The sequence below is a fragment of the Magallana gigas genome, chromosome 3, assembly GCF_963853765.1.
Source record: "Magallana gigas chromosome 3, xbMagGiga1.1, whole genome shotgun sequence".
Taxonomy (NCBI): Eukaryota; Metazoa; Mollusca; class Bivalvia; order Ostreida; family Ostreidae; genus Magallana; species Magallana gigas.
In genome coordinates, this window is record NC_088855.1 from 55,766,019 (window position 1) to 55,791,208 (window position 25,190).

General features: G+C 32.4%; 1 protein-coding gene across 1 annotated transcript; it reads right to left on the minus strand.

The window, feature by feature from the left end:
• Positions 1–13,448: 13,448 nt before the first annotated feature.
• Positions 13,449–25,190, minus strand: LOC136274133 (uncharacterized). The gene is made up of 12 exons (XM_066080495.1): positions 24,399–25,190; positions 23,126–23,298; positions 22,862–23,024; positions 22,684–22,769; positions 21,132–21,174; positions 20,886–21,004; positions 20,663–20,806; positions 20,349–20,555; positions 19,509–19,606; positions 17,378–17,543; positions 16,959–17,101; positions 13,449–16,878 (listed from the first exon to the last, which is right to left on the minus strand). Exons 1-12 carry the CDS (start codon positions 25,162–25,164, stop codon positions 16,014–16,016), a joined length of 2,973 nt encoding a protein of 990 aa, XP_065936567.1. The 5' UTR covers positions 25,165–25,190; the 3' UTR covers positions 13,449–16,013.

Genomic DNA, 25,190 nt, shown 5'->3' on the forward strand with positions numbered 1-25,190 from the left:
TGAAATCTATAGTTAACGCAATAATCTATGTTTCACATCTGTAAACTATAGTTAACACTGAAAACAATCATTTGCGGTTGTTAAACATAGTTTATCTGATAAATAGGGTTTTATGATCAGTAAACTACGGTTTACAAATCTAAAGCACGCCAAATTCACATAAATTAGCAAAACATAGTTTCACAGTCGATAAACTAGGTTTATCGGATGTTAACTATAGTTTACGGATCCTAAACTATAGTTACCGACGTTAATCTATATTTCACATCTGTAAACTATAGTTTAAGAATGCAAATCTATGTTTTTCTGTCTGGAAATACACGTTAACAATAGATTTTGCTGATAAATATAGATTCACATCTGTAAACTATAGTTTACATTCGTAAACTATAGTTTAAAGTTGAGAAATATAGTTTCACAATTGTGAATCTATATTTATCAGATAAACTATGTTTTACAATCGTTAATTATAGTTTTCGGTTCTAAACTATAGTTAACTGTCATTTATATTTATAAATTATATTTAAAAGACATAAATTATAATTCACGATCCTATACTAGAGTTTTGATAGATAAAAACTATAATTTACATTTGTTAATCATAGTTTATCGTCCTAAACTATAATTTACGTTCGTAAACTATAGTTTACGTCTGTTTAACATAGTTTATGAGTATAAATGTGTGTCAACTATAGTTTTCAGTTTAAAATCTCGAGTAACCAACCGTGAAAGGCGATACAAAATGTGCGCCATTGTAGGAAATGGCTCTTCATAGGGAAGCACGTGCGAATTTGCCCTCTGTACAAAATTGCATAAGAAGAATTGATTCTCTGCTCGATAATCTGAGATGCCAAGTTACCAGCGACTCTTTTGATCCTACTATTTTGTCTAATATACGCCGTAATCTACAAAGGTTGTAGTCGGCAGGGGAAGATGTTGTTTATTTAATTGAATGTCTACAGAACATCACGACAAGTTTCCCAGACCCGATTCGCTGTTGCTGGCCACCGCGCCCCTTATCAGCTTCCGCCGTACAGTAAATACAATTTTAAAAAAGCCCGCGTTTTTTTGTCGTTTGTATTAATTTTTTTTAAATCAAAATAAAAAAGGTGAAGTTATTTTAATAATTTCAATTGCCATAAAGTAATCGAAAAATCACTTTTCTTTAAAAAAGAAATATATATCTTAACAACCAATGAAGATGATCGTTGTTAAGGAAAAATCTTATCTTGCTGTAACTAGGATTAACGTATCTATGATTTACGAACAAAACTCTAGTTCACTATAGATTCAATCGTAAACTATAGTTTATGGTCGTAAAATATAGTTTCACAGAGAATTCCGCATGTCAGATACTAAATGAGAGATTCTGTTTGTAAACCATGCTTTACAAACGTAAAACTATGTTTATTACATTTTTGTGAATTTGGCGCCTTAATGTCTAAATAATACAATTCGCATTCGTGAACTATAGTCTAGAGTTGTTAATTATAGTTTCACAATGGTGAAACTATATTTATCAGAAAAACTATGTTTAACAATCGCAAATGATTGTTTTCAGTGTTAACTATATATAGTTAACAGATCTGTAAAGTATAGTTAACAGTCGATAAACCTAGTTTATCGACTGTGAAACTATGTTTAGCTCATTTTTGTGAATTTTTCTGATAAATGTAATTTCACAATTTGTGAAACTATAATTAACAACTCTTAACTATAGTTTACGATTGTAAATTATAATTCACAAATGTGAATCTATATTTATCAGCAAAATCTATCGTTAAGTTTTTTACAGATAGATAAACTATGATTATCATTCGTAAACTATAGTTTACATTCGTGAAATATAGTTAACAATAGTTTAGGATCCGTAAACAATAGTTGAAAGCTGATAAACCTAGTTTGTCGACTGTGAAACTATGTTTAGCTCATTTTTGTGAATTTGGCGTACAATACATAAAGGGACACCGAAAGATTTCCAATACAGTGAATTGACTAAAAGGTTATGATGTCAAAAATGATTTCTTGAGAATGTACATTCATAAAACGTGTAATTGTTTCAGGATTGAATGAAAATCTTTAATTCTTAAAGCTTAAAAAATGCCGTTTCCTGGGTATTTGGAGGTTGTGTAGATATCGAACATAATTAAATAAATAAATGCTGTGAATTGAGAAGGTCGTACTAATTAAATGTTCTGCAATCCTAGTCACCGATCAAAATACTACTCAAAAAGAGTGTCTTTAGATGTAGTTCAAACGAAAGTAACATGAAGTATAAGAGGGTCTTTAGTATAAAGAAATCATTATGAATAATATCTTAGTCTACGGATCTGGTGAGACTAAGTCATGCGCGGATCTAGAGGGGGGGTCGGGGGGGGTCCCGACCCCCCCTGGAAAATGAAAATTTATTAAATTTACATAGTAAAATTATCGCGAAAATATGCCTCGGACCCCCCCTGGCAAACACAATTATCCTTCGGACCCCCCCTGGAAAAATTTTCTGGATCCGCGCATGTAAGTGGTTTTTTTTCAAAGAGCATGAGAAGTAGGTATTATACTCAACAAGAAGAAATTAAAGCTGCGACTCATTTCTGTCAAGTACTTGGGTCAGAAACTTACCTCGGAAGGAATGTGCCCTGATCCAGATAAGGTGGAAGCTGTTGTCGAGATGCCAAGACCTAAAAATCTCAAAAATGGTCAGAGACTTATTGGACTTGTGACCTGCATGTCCAAATACTTACCACTCCTTATCTGAACTTGTGAACCTCTACGCAGATTTACCGTCAAAAATACCTTATAACACTGGGAGTCACGACCAGAAGATACATTCAAAGCAGTGAAGCAGCTAGTCAGAACTGAACTAGTGTTAAAGTACTATGACGTGAAAGAAGAAGTGACCATACAATGTGATGCGTCTAAAGTTGGTTTAGGTGCAAATCTATTGCACCACGGGCAACCAGTTGCGTATGCATCCAGAGCTTTATCTCAGCCCGGACAACGCTATGCCCAAATTGAGAAAGAGTGTTGGCAGAAGTGTTTGCATGTGAGCATTTCGATCAATACATCTATGGCAGAGACCTTGTGACAGTCCAGTCTGATAACAAGCCTTTGGAGACAATTTTTAAGAAATCTTTATAAGCAGCTCTTAAACGTCTTTAAAGGATGCTACTTCGTCTCCAGAAGTACAATCTACGAGTAACATACACCAAAGGAAGCGAACTATACATAGCAGAAACTCTGTCAAGAGCTTTTGTGACAGATACCGAATACATTTTCAACGCATTTTTGCAACAAATATCACAGATAAATCAAAGTAAATGGATTCCAAAGATCAATCATTCAAGATTTCGGCAAATCAGAGAGATGACTAACTGTGATCCAGTTCTACAAACACTTAAGACTATCGGCTGGAATGACCATCAAGACGATATCCCAGAAGCAGTCATGGACGACTATTGGAACACACGTAACGAGTTATCGGCTCATGATGGATTGATCTACAAGAGCAACAGAGTTGTGATACAAAAACTTCATCTTCAAGATTTTAGTGAAGGAGTGTATTAGATTTCCAGCAAGACTTATAAATATCTGGAAAGCAATTTTAGATTGGCCAAACACTCCTACAAAGTTTATGAATTGCAGTCCCGTCCAAAGACTGATGTCTAGGAGGACAAGACATTCCTTCAGTACAAATACACATGAGACAATTGCAAAAAAAGCAGTATGACAAACACATTAAGGACAGTCCAGAGCTGCAGATTGGACAAAACGTTCGAATGAAGAAACACCCTAATGAAAAATACTGGCAGTTTAGAACAAGTATCCAATCTCTTTGGAACAGGTCATACCTCGTCAACACAGATGGGAAAGACATGGGAAGACAAACCGTAGAAATCGGAGGGAAATTCGACCAACTAAGGAGGCTTATGATGTGGACAAAACAGATCCTTTACCCTACAATGCGGAAGATGATAATCTCGTAATTACAAACAAACGTCCCCTTAACGAGAGTGAGGATCAACCTATAGCTTCAGAACCACAAACCACATTGGGATCTTCAAGAGGGACTTGCACATCTCTTGCAAGTGACAATAATTGTGCAGTGAATGCTCCAACCAATGTGCGTGGAAGCTCGAGAAATGACAAATTATCATCAAAGTTCAAGGACACTATATATATATATATATATATATATATATATATATATATATATATATATATATATATATATATATATATATATATATATAGTGATTTTGTGACTTGTGTGTTTTTGACGTTCCGTTTTAATTTGAAGATACAAAAGCATCAAAAGTACAGCATAAACTTTTTAATCGAATTGTGCATTGTTTTGTAAAAAGGGCATGTTCGATAACAATGTATTAAGTGCCGCCCTGTATATTGTGCATAAGTCATCAGTTGTTGAGTTTTAATAAACACATAAAACTTAACAGTAAGAACACCAAATTCGGTTTACTGACAAATCGTTAAAATCAGACCTGGTACAGTACATAGAGAATTCAAACGCGAACCCAATCGGTGCATTTTAAAATATATAAAACTTGGAATATCTTGTCATAATTTCGATGTTCTGATATCGCCTTTATGTTCATTTCTATTTCACAGCACTGCTTTTCTACAACTTTACCTCGATTTGATGACTGTTTAAGCAAGAGATGTTCAGTTTTTGAAGGCCTTTGTCTAAAGATTTTCTTCCTTGGGGATCAGAATTGACAAACAGCAGTATGATTTCGTGGATATCCTTTGGAAAACATGGCCATTGCCTTGTTTTAAGGTTTTGGAAGACAATCTAAACGAATAATTAGTTTGTAAGTGTATTTAACTTAAAAACATTTTGCATGACACGTCCGCTTAGCTTACGTTAAAGGAAACTTTTCTGATCATCAGTTGTTCGCCGTTTGCCTGATTATCCTATCGCCTGTATGTGAGCTTTACGCATTCATTACTCCTACTAAGCATGTTTGGGTAAAGGAAAGGCTGTACCTATTTCAAATTACTGAGGAAAGAAATTAAAGAGACAAGTATGTATCTTACCAATTCCAAAACTCTGTCTAAAGAATGTCCATAAAGCTCTGTATATGGGTGACATCCATGTGTAAACAGTTCGTAAAGGAGAAGTCCAACCATGAACACATCACTCTCTTTACTGTATTTATCGTACAGGATTGACTCCAGGGCGGACCATCTTAAAGGTATCCTTGTACATTCTAAAACGTACAGAAAATGTATAACACTGTACAAAATCATTAAACTTATTTTTTTTAATGCAATATGTAATAATTAATTTACGGGTACCTGCTATGAATTCGGAAATGACCATCTGATGCATTGGCAAGATTTGACAGATAACCGACCCGTCTTCTTTGACGGAAAAACTTGACGCAGTAAAAGCACGATGAACTATGTCTCTGGAATGTAAAAATTTCACAGCGTTGAGAATATCAGCAGCCATCGTACAAAGTTTTTCACAGCAAATCAAACAATTTTATTTTTATTTGTATGTATAAAATAGTTTACTGGTGCATTTCAAATGATTGACCAAAATATTGAATGTTAAAGTTACAAGCGAGATACAGAGGTAAGAATTGATTGTTAATTAATTAAGCTCGAGTCTTATGGTTGTTTACAAAAATTCTTCATAAATACTATTATCAACAAAAGAAATTTACATTTGAATGAAACTAACACCAATACAACACATATGTAACAATGACAATATTCGAGCTTTGTTTACAAAACAAACAATTATGAACTATGTACCTTTCTTATAACTTGATACTTGACTTTCAAATTTTGACAAAGCAATATATATTTGCATATCTATTGTTCTTCCCCACTGTAAGTCCATACGGAGGAACTGCAATTATTTAAGAAATAAACAACGTGTTTTAATATTAAATGCAAATATAAGTAATAAACAACTATTATTTAGTGAACATGGCGTTATGAATAGCAACTGCTCTGCTGGCATATTTTCCATGATGCGCACTAGCCAACAGAGCAATTGCTATTCATAACGCCATGTTCACTCAATAACGTTGTTTATTTCTAAAATAAACATCTATACGAGGGTTGTTAAAAAGGTTCGTGGACAATTGCGTTTTTGTAATTTGAAATGGGTTTATTTTTACATATTGTGTATCTAAAACTTTGTCATAAAATTTCAAATCAAACTAAATTGGTTTTGAATGTTTTCCATAGAAATAAAGTAAAATTTTAATGTATCAAAGGGTCGCGAAAAGTACGCACGACCCAACGTAGCAATTGCAAAAACTTTGTAATTGAGTTTTTAGATATGAATATTTACAGTTTTTATAAAACATTTCAAAACTTCATATTCTTCTATTGTGAGGTAGTCTGTATGGTGTACGTCATTTTCATACGTCGTTTGAAAATATTTTCAAATCAGCTGAGGACTTTTAAAAGATATTACCGCAAGAATATGTCTTTAAAAACGCCCGAAAAAGCGGTGTCATCTGACCACACGGAACAGCGCCCCATCATAAAATTGTATCGACTGCGGTAAAACACCGATAGAAACAAAACAAACGATTGAGGAAATAGGAAAAACATCAAAACATTTACTAATCCACAAGTGGCACAAGTTGTATTTTGATGCAATATGCGATTGGATCCTCTAACCAAACGGTGAATTTGGCATATTACTCTAAGGTAGACCCAGGACTACGACGTTATAGAAACGTCGTTATAACTCAACGTCAGACTGGGCCGTGCGGCTTGTATAGGCAATGTACATACATTGATAACTCCAATACAAAATTGTGCATTGCTCTGATACATTCACAGTATTATACTCTATATTACAATATCATAATACTTTCCTGATAATGGCGCTGTTATTTTGAATAAAATTACTTGTGTCCACGAACTTTTTGGACAACCCTCGTATTTATCATTATAAACATTGAAAACGGAAAAATAAAATTTGAGAAAATTTTAAGTCAAATCGTGTCCAAGTCTCTTTAAATCATGTTTCATACACAAAGACATGAATTGAAGTCACATTGTCTAAAAGCCATTGGGTGTACATAAAGTGGATTTTCCAAATACTAAAATTATGATCTATTCTACTTTGTTCTATTTTTGTAAGTATAGTACAGTCTGAGGCGTGCATGATCAACAGAGCGAGCGCTCGCGAGGCCTCGCCAAAATTCCCTTTACCCACAATTAAAATTAAAATACACAAATGGCGAGCGCTCGGTCTGTTGAACTCGCCTCAGGTGTGTGTCGTAGCTTTTTGCATCGTCATGTCTATGAAACTAAAAGTTGGAAACATTTTTGTTTCTTATAAATAACTCTGATTCATTCTAGCATGATTATGTATCATCACAATACATTCTTATGTATATATACATATGTATGTACAGGTATGCATGTGTACACAAAAAATTGTGTTTATGTAGATAAGTCTACTTCGTCTATTTCGTCTACACTTGTGTTTAGATGGAAATTACCTGTTGCTAAAAAAAGCATCAGGTACCCAATATCGAAACCTTGGTACTGATTTTATGATGGCGTCTTATTAACTTATTTGTCATAAATTCGGGAAACCTGCATCGTGTTATGAATATATAGAACTATGTTTATAACGTCAGTTGATAATCTGAACTGTATGGTGGCATATCTCTGCCCCTTTGTGTGCAAGTTATTTTTCTATTAATTATGTGGACATGCAAGATAAATATGTTGACATGCAAGATATTTATGTCAACATGCATCATAACTATGTTGACATGCAAGAAAACTGCAATCAAATAAGAGTTATAAAAATCTCAAATATCGCCAACATGTGACATTCAAGATGCTAGATACGCTACCTATTGATGTCAACATGCAACTTCTTTAGGTCGACATGCAACCTATTTATGTCGACATGCAACTTATTTATGTCGACGTGCAACTTAGTTATGTTAACATGCAAGATAAATGTGTTGACATGTGTTGACCTCTTTTTAAAACTGTTGTTTTACCTTTATAATGTCAACTTTAATCAAAGTGGATGTAATTAATATTTTTACATCGGCCATTGATGTCTTCTTTTTACTTTTGTTACATATCTGAGAGGACTATTTGTTGATGGATCAAAATATTCACGAACTGATCACAGACTTCCAAGTAGACTGTAAAAGCATGGCAACCTTCGCATGTATGGACAATTGGCGGTTCCTTCTTTGATACGTTCTAATCTAAAGTTATGTAACCTTTCTCACTTGTTATAGATAATTGGTCAAATGATTCAAAGGTAGATGTAATTTAAACTTTGATGCTTCAGTCACTCGGGCTATGAACGAAGTTAGCATCGCAAAAAACAAAAAAAAAATAATGTTATTGTACAAGTATTGTTTGGTGGCTTCCATTCAAAAGATGTTTTAAAATTAGGTGAAAATTCTTGACAAAAAAGGGAGATGCTATTGCAATCATGTTTATGTGTTTTGCCAGTTCGGATCAAAACTTTTGTAAGATACAATTTGAATGAGTTGTCCAATTTTAAGTTTAATTTTTTCCAAAGTTTGCAAAAACAACATGTATGATATATAAACAATATGAGGGTATCCATGTGTACATACATGTTAAAGAGATTATCATACTATAACTAGTTAGTCGATTTTGATAAACTGTGGGTTTTTCATTTTTTTTTTTACAAAATATATAATGCTCAATATTGTTATATATTTACATTATCAATTGTCTTTGCCTGTGATAACACTACGTATCGATTTTGTACTATATAACTCATAATACAAATGACGCTAAATTGAGGCACCAGCGGGGTTTGTTTATTCGTATTCAAATATAAAATTTAAAATTTAATAAATATAAGTAATATTATGAGGTAATAATCTATCATAAAGCCCTTTGGGCTTTGTTGGACTTGATCACGCCCGACCAAAATTATCACCTCATAAAACTCAAAGAATGATTCCTTATTCCTTATTTAAAACACAGTGTGTAAACGGTGTAATTTAAAAAAAAATGGCCCATATATGACTAATATGAGCTGAAGCGCACAAATGTGCAAAGGTATAAATACTTTGGCCTTCGTAGTTATTTTATGCTGTTTTTTCCTCTTATTTAAATATACCTTACATTGTTTTTCCTTTTTCACAAACCGTTTATTATCCAGAAGCTAATATCATGTATATGTGCAGGTGCAAAAACACGCACGAAGAAGAAGAAACAAGTCAAATGAAAATAAAATCCCAAGGTAGTGCATATGCAGTGATGAAATTTAACTCATCGCAAGATTATTAAATCCTCGTTTCCGAACAGAATCATTTGTACGTAAGTCATTACGTTTACACTATTTTGTAAAATCTACTCATTAACGTTGTCTATTCTTTAATAATCTGGCTCATGCGTGAGGAAGGGTGGCAGCTTTGAATTTTAAGAGAGAGAATTTTTCTACGTTTTTCTCAATTTATACCAATAATACTGTTCGGAATTTGTTATGTGTTCGTGGATAAGTGTAAGGATGTGTTTCCTTGGTGTAATAGTGTAAAATGGAACACACACGTAATAGGAAAAGGAAAAACAAGTCATCGAATGTTAGCGGGGAAAGGACACAAAAGGTTCATGTGAGTAATTCTCAACTATCAACGGTTCCAAGTTTACACGGTATGGAAACACAAACGATTAACAGCAATATTAGCAATAGCATCTGTCATAATAGTTCTAGTTCCCAAAATGCACAGCATTCCACACCGGTGACCCCCGTTAACAATTGCCACGGAAACCTGTTCACCCCCTATGGACCCCAGGGACCACAAAGTCAACTCGCTGGTTATATTTCCCACATACCAAACCAACAACATAGTCAACAACAACAACATCCCCAACCGCAACACACTGATATCATGGAAGCTCTGAGAGTCATGTCAAGAAACATAGAGCAAGTTTCTACAAAGCTAAATAAACTGGACCTTATTGAACAAAGACTCAGTGAACTGGAAAGGAATGTAGGAAACGTAAACACAGAATTGAAAGACATGAAGGCCAAGGTCAACGGAGTCGAAGAAAGTGTGGTATTTATCAACAAGCAGTATGAAGATCAAACAAAAGAAGTATTGGCTGTTAAAAAATCTGTTTGTGAAATAACAAATGTTAACAAAACATCCTCAAAGAGCTGAGCCTTGTGAAATCGGAGTTCGAGAATTTAAACGAACGCCACTTAGACCTTCAAACACGTTCGATGAGAGATAATCTTATCTTTGAAGAAATCGTCGAAACGCAAGAGGAAAACACAGAGGAGGTCTTAAGAGAATTCTTAAAATCAGAAATGGACATAACGGAAGAGCCACAATTCCAACGAGTGCATAGAATGGGGAAAAGAGTGCAGGGACGTCACCGGCCAATTATAGCGAAATTCGTCCTATTCAAAGAGAGAGAAAAGGTCAGAAAAGCTGCTCCATCCAAACTTGTTGGAAAACCATTTGGAATTAATGAACAGTTCCCAAAGGAAATCAACGACCGCAGAAAACTGTTATACCCTCCTTATAAACAAGCAAAACGTCTCGGGAAAAAAGGCTGTGATGATTGCAGACAAACTTTTCGTGAATTGGACAGAAATCCCCTTTCCTCGATCCACAACCCAGCGTCAACACAGCGCAGTGACCCGGATACTCGAACGGACCACGCAAATCCGCAACGCGCAGCGCAAATCGACATGAAACCCGTTTTGCGACCACGCGCCGTTAGGGATACCAAAGAGAGCAACCGAGCGGGAATGTAAGCAACGAAAACGAAACTACCGAATGTAACTCTCTCACATCTTCAGACACTTCTTATGCGAGGATTGTTTCTATCAATGTTTGCGGTCTAGCTTCTAAGCTCCGAAATCCTGAGTTTGTTGATGTTATTATAGCAAATATGACATAATCTGCCTCACATTATTAATAACGCAAGTGACAATATATTATGGATTAGAATAGAAGGTAAAACATTTAGTATTAAGAAACATATTTTGATGGGAACTGTTTATATACCGCCATCAAACTCCAGATTTTCATCAGTTGAAATTTTTGACGATGTTGAGAATGAGATTTTTAACTTATCCAAATAAAATGATTGTATATGTTTATTAGGTGACTTTAATAGTAGAGTATCCACATTGAGAGATTTTATTGATGTTGATGATTCTTTATCACATTTTTGTAACAGTGCTGAGAATAACAGTAATTTTGATTGGGCTGTTGATGAAATAGACCTAGAAGCAATTGAAAAATATGGTTTTCCATAGAAAGGAAATCTAAAGATAACATTGTTAACTGCTATGGAAAAAAAACTTATTGATATTTGTAAACATTGTAAATTATAATACTTAATGGTAGATCCATGGGTGACCAAAATGGTGAGTTTACATGTAAACAATCAAGTGTTGTATATTATTGTATTTCAAACACTGAGTTTTTAAGATATGTACACAATGTGAAAATATTATCTTTTTCCTCATTTTTATCTGATGTTCATAACCCTATAGAGATAGTATTGGCACTTGAAAGACAGCACAGCACTGAATCCATATATCAACAAAAGCCAACACAAGAAATTGCTAAACAATGGAATCCCGAAAAGGTTGAAGTACATGTATATCATAATTCTGTTGAAGATAAAGTAGATATTGTAAAATCATTAGAAAATGAACTAAGTAACACTACGCTTGAAAGCATATCACTAGAATTTATTGATAATATTGTTGAAAAGATTAGTGATGTACTGGTCGAAAGTGCCAAAAATGTATTCGGTAGAAAGCCAGTTCTTACAAATACAAGTGAAACATTCAATGTCAAATATAGGAAACCATGGTTTACTCGGGACTGTAAGAATGCTCGACGGAATTATAGAAAAGCGAAAAGATTGTACAAAAAATTTGGTGGAGATATTTTTAAAAGTGACTTGTATGAAAAAGAAAAATTGTATAAAAAAGGTTGAAAAATGCAAATGTAACGCATAGAGTAGAAATGAAAAAAAAAATGTTAGTTTAAGAACAAACAAGTTGCTGTCCTTTAAAAAAGGACTGCAATACGTGGACCATTTGCATGTGTTTCCAACGAAAACGTGAAAGCCTTAAAATTATCACAGATTCCACCGACTCTAGCCCCCTGCTTTCACTAAATTTGTATGTTGTATTAGAACCATTTTAAGAAGGCCTTGGACTTTCAGTAGGACGTAATAATCTATTTCTTGCGTCAAAACAAGTTAAAAATGACACTGGATTAAGGTGAAATATACACCGAAGGCGTAGCCTAAGCTCAAAAGACAGATCTTGTTGATTTCAAAGAGCCATAGCTGAGTGGCCAACAATGAAATAGACAGGCCTACGTCACATTGCTGTTTGACACAACTACCCAAAGTCCAATAGTTCTACGTATATATATATATATATGTATATATATATATATATATATATATATATATATATATATATATATATATATATATATATATATATATATATATATATATATGTATAGTTGACTTTTAATCTCAGAATTTAAAGGGTTCATACTTCTAAAATAATTATGATCTAAATTAATGAAGATTGCATATAAAGTATCAGGCTTTCGGTGAATTCTACTTTTTGCGCACACATTGAGCTTCGCACTACTTTGTGACATGTAACTACCTTATGCAGTGACAGCTATACTATAAATGTGTAAATCAATTTCATATTTTGATGCATCTTTCTTGAGATTTAAACTTTTATACAGTGACATAATTATTCAGTCATCTATTATATACAGTCACATAATTATTCAAGCAAACTTAAATGCGTAAATAATTTTAATCGGGGAGTACTATAGCCTCGCCTTCGTTAAGCTACATGTATATTCGGAAAACATCAAAACATTATAAATTATGCTATTTGATGCATGCTGTAGTTTCGGAATAACATTACCTTATTTCATAATACTGACAGTTTATCACATGCTGATCATTTCTTTAAAAGGAATACTTTGTTTCTGTAATGTTTACCGACAACTTTACAATTACAGCGCCTTTGAACTTTTACGTGCATATGGCATGGAATCCCGATCCCGATTCAGATAAACCTGTGCTTGCCTGCTTCCCTGAGCAACCCATTACGCATAGGAACCAGGCTAGCTCATGCGCAGGCTGAATTTTCCCCATAGCATCCGGTTTAACCTCGCTTATATATTTTCTGCGTTTACCTCAGGGTCCACGCAATAATCCTAGAGAATAATGGAAAATTTTGAATACAAACACAGATAAGAAAAGATGTAATGCAAATTTATTTGACCTTTTTACTTTTTATCAGGATTGTTGTAACAAGAACTATAATCAACAAGAAGAGTCAAATTACAATGTATTTTCTCTTGATGAACTAAATATGTTATCTGATATTAATCTTAATAATGACATTAACCAACCAATAACTTGTGAAGAAATATTTAAGGGTATCAACATGTTAAAAAATAACAAAGCTTATGGTGATGAAAGAATTTTTAATGAATATATCAAAAGTACCCAAGATTGTATGTTGAACTTATATACTGTATTGTTTAACAAAATATTTGATTCTGCTGTTATACCCACACAGTGGGTTAGTGGTAACATTATACCAGTTTATAAGAATAAAGGGGATAGTACAGAACCCCAAAATTATAGACCAATAACACTTCTGAGCTGTCTTGGAAAATTATTCACTGCTATCATTAATGAAAGGTTAAACAAATATGCTGATATTGTTCAACTCGTTTTAGAGAACCAAGCAGGTTTTCGTAGAGATCATAGTACAATAGATCATATTTTTATAGATATAGATTTTGAGAAAGCATTTGACTCTGTTGGGCACATTGGTTTATGGAACAAGGTATTATCAAACAATATTGATGGAAAATGTTTTAAAATTAATACTAATATGTACAAAGGTATTAAGTCAAAAGTTCTGGTTAATGGAGTAAGTTCTGAATTTTTTGAATGTACAGTTCGAGTAAGTCAAGGGGAAAATTTATCGCCTTTTTTAAAGCATTTGACTCTGTTGGGCACATTGGTTTATGGAACAAGGTATTATCAAACAATATTGATGGAAAATGTTTTAAAATTATTACTAATATGTACAAAGGTATTAAGTCAAAAGTTCTGGTTAATGGAGTAAGTTCTGAATTTTTTGAATGTACAGTTCGAGTAAGACAAGGGGAATTTATCGCCTTTTTTATTTTCACGATATTTAAATGATCTTGAGGAGTATCTTTATATAAACAATGTCAGAGGTTTGTCACGCTTGTCTGATAACATTAAGAAAGATCTTAATCTTTATTTAAACCTTTTTGTCTTATTGTATGCAGATGATACCATCTTATTGTCAGAAAATCCAGAAGATTTTCAACACTTACTCAATGTTTTTTCTAGATATTGTAAAGAGTGGCGTCTTAAGGTTAACAGTAAAAAAACTAAAGTTGTAATATCTGGTAGAGGTAATCAAACCAACTGTTTTACTTTTGAAGGTTCCCAATTAGAAATTGTTAACAACTTTAAATACCTGGGTGTTACTTTTTGTAAAAGCAATTCTTTTAATCTTAATGTTAAAGACTGTTTGATAAAGCCACTAAAGCAATGTATGGTGTTATTGGGAAGTGCAGAACCCATAATCTAACAATTGATTGTAGAGTAGACATGTTCGATAAAATTATCAAACCAATATCATTATATGGATGCGAAGTTTGGGGTTTTCATGACACTAATCTCCTTGAAAAATTACATTTAAAATTTTGTAAACATATATTGAACTTGAGAACCTCAACTCCAAACTTTATGGTATATGGGGAACTTGGAAGATACCCCTTAACAATTAATGTTAATGTTAGAATGATTTCCTTCTGGGGTAAATTAGTCATTTTCCACAACTCAAAATTGTCAGCAAACCTTTTTAATGTATTGAAGAATTTTAATAACCTATGGTGCGAAACCATTAAGAAAACTCTAAATCAATGTGGATTGACGTTTTATATGGTATAAAAACACAATAAACATACCCTGGTTAAAATCTAAAGTATACAATATTTTAGTAGACCAATTTAAGCAATCATGGTATAGTGAGGTACATAATTCTCCAAAAGGTTTAAATTATAGGATTTTTAAAAAGTCACTGGATTTTGAAAAGTATTTATTGACTTTGCCAACACAATTATGTAAAAAATATTGTAACTTTAGAACTGGTAATGCTAAATTACCTATTGAGATAGGTAGATGGTTTAATATTCCTAGAGAAAACAGAATTTATAAACTATGTACCTGCAATGAAATTGGGGATGAATTTCACTACCTTTTCAAATGTACTGATATATATATCCAATTCAAGGGTTAGATGTTTACCAAACTATTTCATAACAAATCCAAATGTTGTAAAATTTGAAAAACTGTTTAATGGCACAAATATAAACCAACTTACCAATATTTGTAAACTATTAGATACTATATTTGAGAGAGTTAGCTCTTTTGGTTAAATTATATCTGTTATCCCTTCATCATGCCTGTACCATTGATTTTCATGTATTATATAAATTGTAGTTTGTACATACTGTACATATGTATTTTCTCTACACTGTAAATTCAGTTATGAGAGTAAAGTTCATTGTCATTGTCATTTACGTCATAATTACGATGTCATTGTTCGTTATTACTGTTACAATTTAAAATTCACTGAATACTTGGGGGGATCTCTGTGTGTTTGTGTGAGTATGTGCGTGCGTGTGCGAGTTCGTAACTGTTGATAAAGTTGATATTGATATTCAAAAAACGTTTGAAACATAACTGAATCGCAAATGAAAACAAAATTCTTATATGATATGATTGATTCATGAGTAGTTTAGTTAATCAAAAATGAATCACAATCCATAATACAATGATAATAAATACATCAATACTTTTCTTCTTTGTGTTTTACTTTGGCATATGGTTATTATTTCAAATCTATTTACAGAGTTCTTAATTAATGAAGCATGCAAGAAACTTCATACAAACACTGGGGTCAGACAACTGTATTCCTCTTCAACATCTTGGTTCAAATAATCTAAATTGTCTTCACCATTCTGGGTTTGTGCATAACTATAATCTTCCTCAATTTTTTGGTCCTTATCTACAAGTAATACTGTGTCATACCTACAGGCAACTGGCGGTGGATCTAATGTGCCTGTTTCTAAATCTTTTGTTTTTTCAGTCATCGCTGTCATCAGCGTTGTAACTGATTTGTGATTTTGGTCAGGTCCTTTTGAAAAGACAGAATCCCTAGAACTTAAATTTGCTACAGATAAATCCGAGTCTAAACTAGCATTTTCCACTGGGAAACTCCATTCTGAACTTTTATTTGCCAATGAAAAACTCGAGTCTGAATTTGCATTTGCCAGTGATAAACTCCAGTCTGAACTTTTATTTGCCAATGAAAAACTCGAGCGTAAACTCGAATTTGTGGCGGAGGTAACCGAAGCATAGAGACTGTCGATACTTAAATTATCTTCACTACTCTGAGGCGATATATTTTTACATAATTGATTATCACTTTGACTTTCAAACCTTGATTTGCGCAAGGGTCCATAGTTAACATAATCACCCTTCCTAAAATTGCTGCGTTTTGAATCCCTCCTATCAAATCCCTGAGAGGAAGAGAACTGTGTTTGGAAAACATTATTGTACGTAAGTATACTTTGATCATCAATGCCACGATTGTCTATTGATCCATTGGTTTTGTCTTTTTGATTACATGGTACTGTGATTGTTGAATTGGATAAGGTATTTGAACTTCTTGGTGGAAGTGGAGGAGTACCCTGGTTATGCCATACATCTTTAGCATATGAATAGTATACTTCCTCATTCAATAAGCTAGAAAAACATAAACAATGTTAGTTTTTTGTTTGATTACATTAACGGGAATATGGTTTCTTATGTGGTGCAAATCTGACCTGGTTGCAACCTGTAGGAATTCAGAACAGGAGGGTCTCCTGGTTCTATCTCTGTTCCAACATTTGACCATTATCTCATAAAGTTCGTCAGGACAATATTTAGGCTGTTGTGGCACCTCTCCAGACAAAAGATGTTTAGTTAACTACAACAAAAAGAGAAAATGTTGTTTTAGTTTACAGATGAAGCATGTTAGAGAGATCTATATTCTAATGATTTCCACTCTGGCGAAGCTTTATGTCGCGAAGTAACCCTTCTGTGTAGAAAGGATATAGAACTGCACGCTGCTTATCTAATACACACATGTACTATGAACTATATTGCAGCACCAACATAAAACGTGTCAACGCTAGAATTGAAAATATAAAAGATTTGACTGAATATTTGACAGTCAAGAAAAACAGTGACAGAAAAGCATTACCTCATCTTTTGGAATTTTACAAAAGGGAATACAGTTCAAATACGACAAAACGGGACTCTCTAAATTTATTTCAAGGCCCATGTAGAACTCGTGTATTGCCATCGCAAGCATGTACACATCTCCTTCTTTGGAATATTGCTTATGTTGCAAAACTTCAAGAGGGAACCTGGAATATATAGCATGGTACCGTCGTTAAACAAAATTGAGTATCAATAGACGGATTTCAAATATATCATAATCATTTTTAGAAAAAATATGAATAGCAAACCATATTTTATCGACCATAAATTATTATACATTTTTCAGAATACATGTACTTTGCTAATTTCAGTTTTAAAATCTTTTTCTGGAAAAAGAAAGAAATGCCTTTTCTAATTCAAAATCATACTTTAATAATTTAATATTTGATAAATTAAGATAATCAGAGTTGGGGTCCATTACTTTGAAATGTAATTAATTACTTTCAAATGCATCATTAATTTTGTCAATTACTTGCAATTACAATTACATTGATTTTTTTCAAATGTAATTAATTACTTTCAATTACTTTAAATATCTGAAGGATTAATACATGAATAAACAGCACTTCGACACACAAAACTTTTTATGATTATGTCTTTAAAGGTTTGCATTCATCTTAATCATTATTTATAGATTTTTCTTTAAAATTTATATTTTAAAATAATATATAAACATTTAATATAATGGGTACTTAATCCAGTGCCATTGGGTTCATGTTTGGTTCTGAACAAGATTTTTTATACTAAAAATTTATTAAATGCGTATTGTGTATCAGAGGGCTTCAGGTCTGAACAAATTAGAACTTTTCTAGAGTATCATGTTGTAAAAACACATCAAACATAATGAGACACTTAATTGGTGTATAAACACGAGCCCATTTAAAACAGGTATGTAACCTAAACATCATTATTAAATTTCTGTCTTTAATTCTCCTGTAAACTTTATTTCCCTGTACATGCGTATTATTGTTTATATCTACATGTACTGGTAAAAAATACAGCTTAAAGCTTTAAGTTATTGACACCTTTTTAACCATTTAACTTGAGAAAAAGTAATTTAAATGTAATTGAAAAGTAATTGAAAATACATGATATTTTTTGGAATGTATTTAAATACACTCAATTACTTGTAATTGAAGGGAGACTCAATTACAAATTACTTCCAATTAATTTGAAAAATGTAATTAATTACACTCAATGACAAATACTTTTTTCAATTACCCCATCCCAGTTAAGATTGTTTCTAATAACTCAGCATTTCATTTCTAATTTCCGTGCTTGTAAATGCAATAAAGCAGCTCAAGCTCGTTTGGCAGTTTGAAGGCTAAGCAAAACTTTTCAATATCTTTTCATTGGGAATCAACTTGTTTTGACTGTGAAAAGTAGTGAACGTTGCAAAAAATATCTATATTTAAAAGCCTACTTTTAAATATCTATTTGAAGATCTATTTCCTACTTAACAAAGTTCAAGTAAATAACTAATCATTAATGTCGATAAACCATTAGAGAGAAGAAACGACCAAACTTTCCAACTATATTTGAAGAGTTTAACATATGTTTGAAAGCTAAGTATGACATCAAGTCGTGACGTATTTGTTCGCAATCGAAAGATAAAACTAAAAAGCTCTGCATGGCTAACCTCAATTGTATTACCTATGACACTATATACATGTAGCAATGTACAATTATTTACACAGGTAGTTAGATCATCAAGCATTTTAATATTTAATTTTCTAAACTTCAATGAATATAATACTGTATTTGTTCACTGACGAGTTACTTTAGATTAGTTACTGTCTGTATACAGTGAAGTATTCGCCCCGTTTTATTTTCGCCCATTTCGTCGTCGATGTTAGCGGGCGAATTTAAGGCAGGGCAAAATCCAATGTCCCCAATTATCTCTCATTAAACACATCTATATCTTGGCAAATTAAAAGCTTTTTGCTAGTGTAGAAGGGCGAAAATTGCAAGCGAAAATAAACTTGTAGTAATCAATTACATTTGTAGTACGTGGAGAGAGAGAGAGAGAGAGAGAGAGAGAGAGAGAGAGAGAGAGAGAGAGAGAGAGAGAGAGAGAGAGAGAGAGAGCGATTATAAGTGTCACTAGTTACCAGTTTTTACGATCAAAGAAAATTTCATCAATGATACTGTCATCAAAACCATCCTGTTGTCTTAGGTACGCCATTCGCCCTAGTTTTGTGCTGAAAACCTAGAAAATTAAACTCATTATTAATGTGTCAATTTCTAGCCGTTTCTTTTCTATGATTTTTGTTTGCTTTCTTGATTTTTAATTATTTGTTTGTTTTATATCGGTCTCTTTGTTAATTTATTTTTATTATAACATGCATCTTTAAAATGTCTCTCATTTGTCAAGTTTTGATATATTTTAAATGTGGTCACTGCGAAATAAAAATTAATGTGTTAATTTTTCCAGCACAGAAAAATCATTTTATCATTGCAACACAATAAAACCAATTTTAAAACAATATATAGGCAATGGATTTTTCTTGCATAAGGTTTTCTGAAGGAAATCATTTTTTTTAAAAATATGTCATTTTAAATACAAATGCATTTCATTTAATTAATAAAAATCAGAGAATTTGATAGAATGACATGAAGATGAAAGATAGAAAGACTGAATTTTGAGCTAATTTGCATAAAACTTGACATTACCATCCCCCATATCAAATGTTTACTTAATTGTAAAGAATATTCTAGCCTGATAGTGTACTTGAATATGTACTTGTATCTATTTCCAATTAAACATCTTTTATTACAGTCGTAAGTATACTCGAAAAAACAGTGGAGCTTTTTAAAATTCTTTTGAAATTTATACGTCATTATATTAAACGGCATTTAATCTTCCGCTTTGTCAAAAATGCAAACTGAATAACAACAAACTAGCTGTTTCGCTCAGATCAAGAACAATTTCAAATTAAAAGTTAGGTGACCTTTTGCATGTTGCTGCTCAAATACAGATTCTGACAGCATATGTCACGTAAGATCCAGTTATTCTCGTGTAACAAACCAATAAAGTGCACGGCAAGGTGTACGATCCAAATATATTTCAATTTATTTTCATGATAGTCTGGGTCTCCAAAGCACCTCCTCAATGACAGTTGTGAGAGTGATTCCCCAGACACACATGTTGTAAAATGCTAGATAATATAAATATTAACAACAAAATCAATGAAAATTGTCACAATGAATTTAGTTAATTAAACTGACACTTTAATTCTTTAAGATATGTTTTTGACGAACAAACCAAAATAAAGGCGTCCGATTTCACAATTGAAGGCGGCCAATTCAATAGGTTTAGAGTTTCTTGGAGTGGGGATTCGCTAAGATCGGTAAAGTACACTTTAAAGAACTTTTCGGATACTGGCTCATCTACTATTAGTTTGGAATCCTATATATTATAAAAAGGGGGTATTAAAATCAATATATTTTATAAGCTTTTGCAACATTTTGTTATCAAATTTCTGTACCTCTTTTAATATATATGGGACTTCACTGGAAGTAATATCGGCTTCAGAAATTGCAAGACTATTACTAGTCCTCCTCTTGGATTTACCCAAATTTTCATAATACATTGAAGGGTTTGTATCTGAAATTATAGATAATCCAGTATAAACTTATTCATATAATATAATTATAAGTAGTCTAGCTGCTACACACATTTGAAATTGAAATAAAGGTAAACAATGTTTGTTATTTTTGCCTTTAATACTTACTACCAATCTGATTCTTAATTTGTTGAAAGAATGTTGGTAGTTCCTGTAATGAAGAACAATTATGCATTAGGAATTTTGTATACTCAGGGTTCATGTTCTCTTCTTAAAATTGTTATGAAGTTTGATGAAATAGGTATAATATCTTAGCACTCTAATTACCTGAAGAATGAATTGATTTTGTCATTAAATTTAAAGTGTTATTATTTTGTTAAATTATTTAAAAATCGGCTCAAACAAAAACAGCATTTTAGTAACATAAATTATGTATTTCTCCGTGAGTCAATCAAATCTGCAGATTTTTTGTTGTCACTTATGCAATCATATAATTGTAGTTTAATAATGCTTTTAAAGGGGCATCGTCACAATTTTGGTCAAATTCTATTTTTCTGTTTTCATTATTTACAATGCTTTAGAAATGCGTTTCCAATGATTGAATGAAATTGGAGAGTCAGTAGTGAAGTTATAAGCAAGATACAGGACTCACAATTCTTTGTCATGTAAACAAGGCTCGTGCTCTGTTTTGTTTACATTAGTTCAATATACCGGTAAAAGTTCATTTTCCAGCTGATTTTTTAATCTTATTCATTTTAAGCATAAATAAACAGATCTTAACGTTTACCACATACATTTTCGGTCTAAAACTGGAGTTTTCACTTCAGCGTTCAAAATGTAAACAAAAGCAAAAGTTTGTTTACATAGCAAAGAATTGTAAGCTCTGTAACTCACTTATAACTCAACAAATGACACTTAAATTTTGGTTGCCTATTAAAAATGCCTTTCTGGAGCATTGTAAACATTAAAATCGGGAAAATAATTTTTGACCAAAATCGTGACCATGCCCCTTTAAAGACTTTTCAATTTTTTTGCAATCAATGTCTACATGTTAAACTGCGGAAAAAATGAAAAGTGCTTAAAAGCATTAATAAACTGCATATCTCAAACATCATTGACTTCAAATATTTTTAGCTGTCATTATATGGTCAATAAAAGTAGGCTAAAACTATAAATATTATAGTATATCGATATCATCATTCAGGTTGTTTTTAAATTGAATCGAAAGATGGGTGTTTAGCTTTTAAAATTTTGACAGAGAAAATTGGGACTGAAATATTCTTTAATTTCATAATATAAACAAATATTTTCTATTTTTTATTCAATAAATAGATATTAAATATTCTTTAATGTTGCTCAATACCTAACTTTTATTTCTATTAAGAAGCAATGCTATTGTTTTCAAAAGGCTTACCTACAAGTACTATTTTTGAATTTGCAAATAAGAATATCGCTTGCGTGGTGTTAACCAAAATGGATTTATTTCATTATTTACAAATGTTCAAAGGCTACAAACTTGTTGGTCGTATGGGACACCTCGATATTGTGACGTACTAATTATCGAAATAAACAATAAAATTAAGTGTAATGTTATATACGTTATCTTTCCAAAATGTGTTACCTAAACGCATTCTATTCACCTACTTCTGAAAGTGAAATCAATAATTTATAACACACAAAAGATAGTTTTCAAATATCATCCGTGCTTTTTTGTCCTTACTGTCTGTGGTTCTTTAGGCAGTAAAGGATCAATATCTGGATATCGTAGGTCCTCTTTGTGCGATTGACTCAGTCTTTTTCTAGAAGCTAGAATAAAATTAAACATTTCAATTCGGTTTGCTGTTGTATAACTTCCATGTCAAAGTTTTCTAGATACTTTCGTAAGATAGTTTGGTTACCTTGATATGACGAAAATTCAAGCAAGATATTGTTAAGGTCTCTTAGTCCATTATTCAAAGACCTCCTTTTTGGGGGATCGTAATTTACAAAATGCAATATGACTTCGTGAATTGCCTTTGGAATGCATGGCCACTGTCTAGGTTTAAGATTTTGAAAGACAATCTAAATGAGAATGTAAACATAACAATTTACTGAAAACTAAAATGAGTTTGTTTAAAACAAAGATATGCTGGTTGCAATTTTTCATAAAAATGTATACATACCAATTCCAAAACATAATCTAAAGAATATCCATAAAGCTCTGTATATGGATGACAGCCATGTGTAAACAGTTCGTAAAGGAGAAGTCCAACCATGTACACATCACTCTCTTTACTATATTTATCGTACAGGATTGACTCCGGGGCGGACCATCTTAGGGGCTGTCTTGTGCATTCTACAACATGTCATTATAATAAAAAGGTCAAATTTAAATTCAGAAGTAAACATTACCGGAAATCGCCATTTTATCGCATTTTTCAGACAAATTTATTACAGCACATTTTAAACTAGTGTTATTTAAATCTAAATGAAAGTATTTACACATTTCATGGCGACGATAAAAATGAAATGTATCAAAGCTTAACTATATTTAACGACTTTTGCTAAAACTTTCAAAATTCGATGCCATATCTTGGACTTAAATATAATAAACACGTATGTAACGACACTGCTTAAGGTTCAGGTTTTGTATCTTAACATATTTTTGTACATATTTCTATCCACAGTAAAACATGCATCTGTGTAGATATCTTCCATGTATACAAAATTATCTTCCATTTTAAAACGGTATGAAGTATTTCCTTAGAGGAAAACCGCCATGTTATAGAACCCCCCTCCCCCTGGTTTCGGAAGAGATATCAACTTAAATCGTGTCACATCATATTTTAAAGTATATTATGTATTTTGAAAAATAATATAGAATACTATACAATTTCAATATATCTATCAATTCTCATTTTAATTTTTTTTCAAACAAACATTAAAGATTAAAACGAAAATTCTTGATGTGACTTATGTTTTAAGCGCATTTGTGTAACCACCAATTAACAATGCTCATTAAATATAATACTTTTTTTACCGACCGTGCATTTTAAATTCATTTATTGCTCATAATTGTTGTAAGTTTTTGATTTACTGATATAGACCTTAACTTCATCTGTATATATATGCAGGGAACGTGTTGAAATAAAAAAAAATGAATTAAATATTGTACTAACATTTATTTAACTATGGCCTTTTTGAAAAACCAGCATTGCTAAGTACCAAAACAGGAAACAAATATAAAGAAAAATATTTTTGTAAAAATAAGAAATGTACTTTTGTCTTTTTGTACCGTAGTTGAAGTTGAAGGATTACCCATTGACAACTTGTTAACATCTTTAGTATCATATTTTCTAAAACATTAATTGTACAAACATACAAATATAACAGCTAGTTCGATACTTAAATGAAAGTAAGGCCTCGTTGCTTGGCCCATGGACGTGTTTTATTTACCTGCTATGAATTCCGATAAATGACCATCTGATGCAGTGGCAAGATTTGACAGGTAAACCGATCCGTCTTCTCTGACAGAAAAACAAGATGCAGTGAGACCACGATGAATAATGTCTCTGGAATGCAAAAACTTCACAGCGTTTAGAATATCAGCTGCCATTGTACAAAGCTTTCCAAATGGAACCCAGTCTTTCCAGTTTCTTTTTGACAAAAGATAATCGGACAGGAGTACACTATTTTGATCTTGTAATGTGATGTAAAAAGGCGGTAGCGGTCGACATTGAAATGCAACAAGAGGCAAAACTAGTGGCGTTTTTCCTTCACGGCATAACAAATAGAGCACATCTCTCTGCTGTTCGTGTTCTTTGAGAAGATCTTTCTGTGTTGAATATTTTCTGTAATCTTCCATTATTCCTTTCATAATGCAGTCTTTAGATGGTATGAGAATGTGAACACTAACGTTTTTATTATTCACAGCCCCTTTAAACGTTGTCCATTGTGGACGCGATATTGTGTTGCTACCAGTGGAGTTGGTATCGCTGTCAATGGATATATCCAACGGTTGAAGCGATTTTTCGACGTGAGAAACTGTGATCTGTCTAAGATCATAGGGCAAATGCATCCTGATTTTGCTCATAAAAGAAAACATTTTGATGACGATGAGTTTGTCTTTATGAAAAAGCAAACACTCAATTTCTTTCAGAAGGAACTTTCGAACAGATTGATGGACAATTATATCATCTAAGTACAAACTGAATACATTCATGGTTTCTTCAGCTGAAAAATATTTAA

What these genes read in the sequence shown, in the direction of transcription:
- LOC136274133 (XM_066080495.1), bottom strand. Translation starts at nt 25,164, where the DNA reads ATGAATGTATTCAGTTTGTACTTAGATGATATAATTGTCCATCAATCT. An exon ending in TTTATCGGAATTCATAGCAG is followed by an intron (nt 23,299 to 24,398) that starts GTAAATAAAACA and finishes GACATGTTGTAG; the next exon opens with AATGCACAAGACAGCCCCTA. An exon ending in AATTAAGAATCAGATTGGTA is followed by an intron (nt 21,005 to 21,131) that starts GTAAGTATTAAA and finishes CTATAATTTCAG; the next exon opens with ATACAAACCCTTCAATGTAT.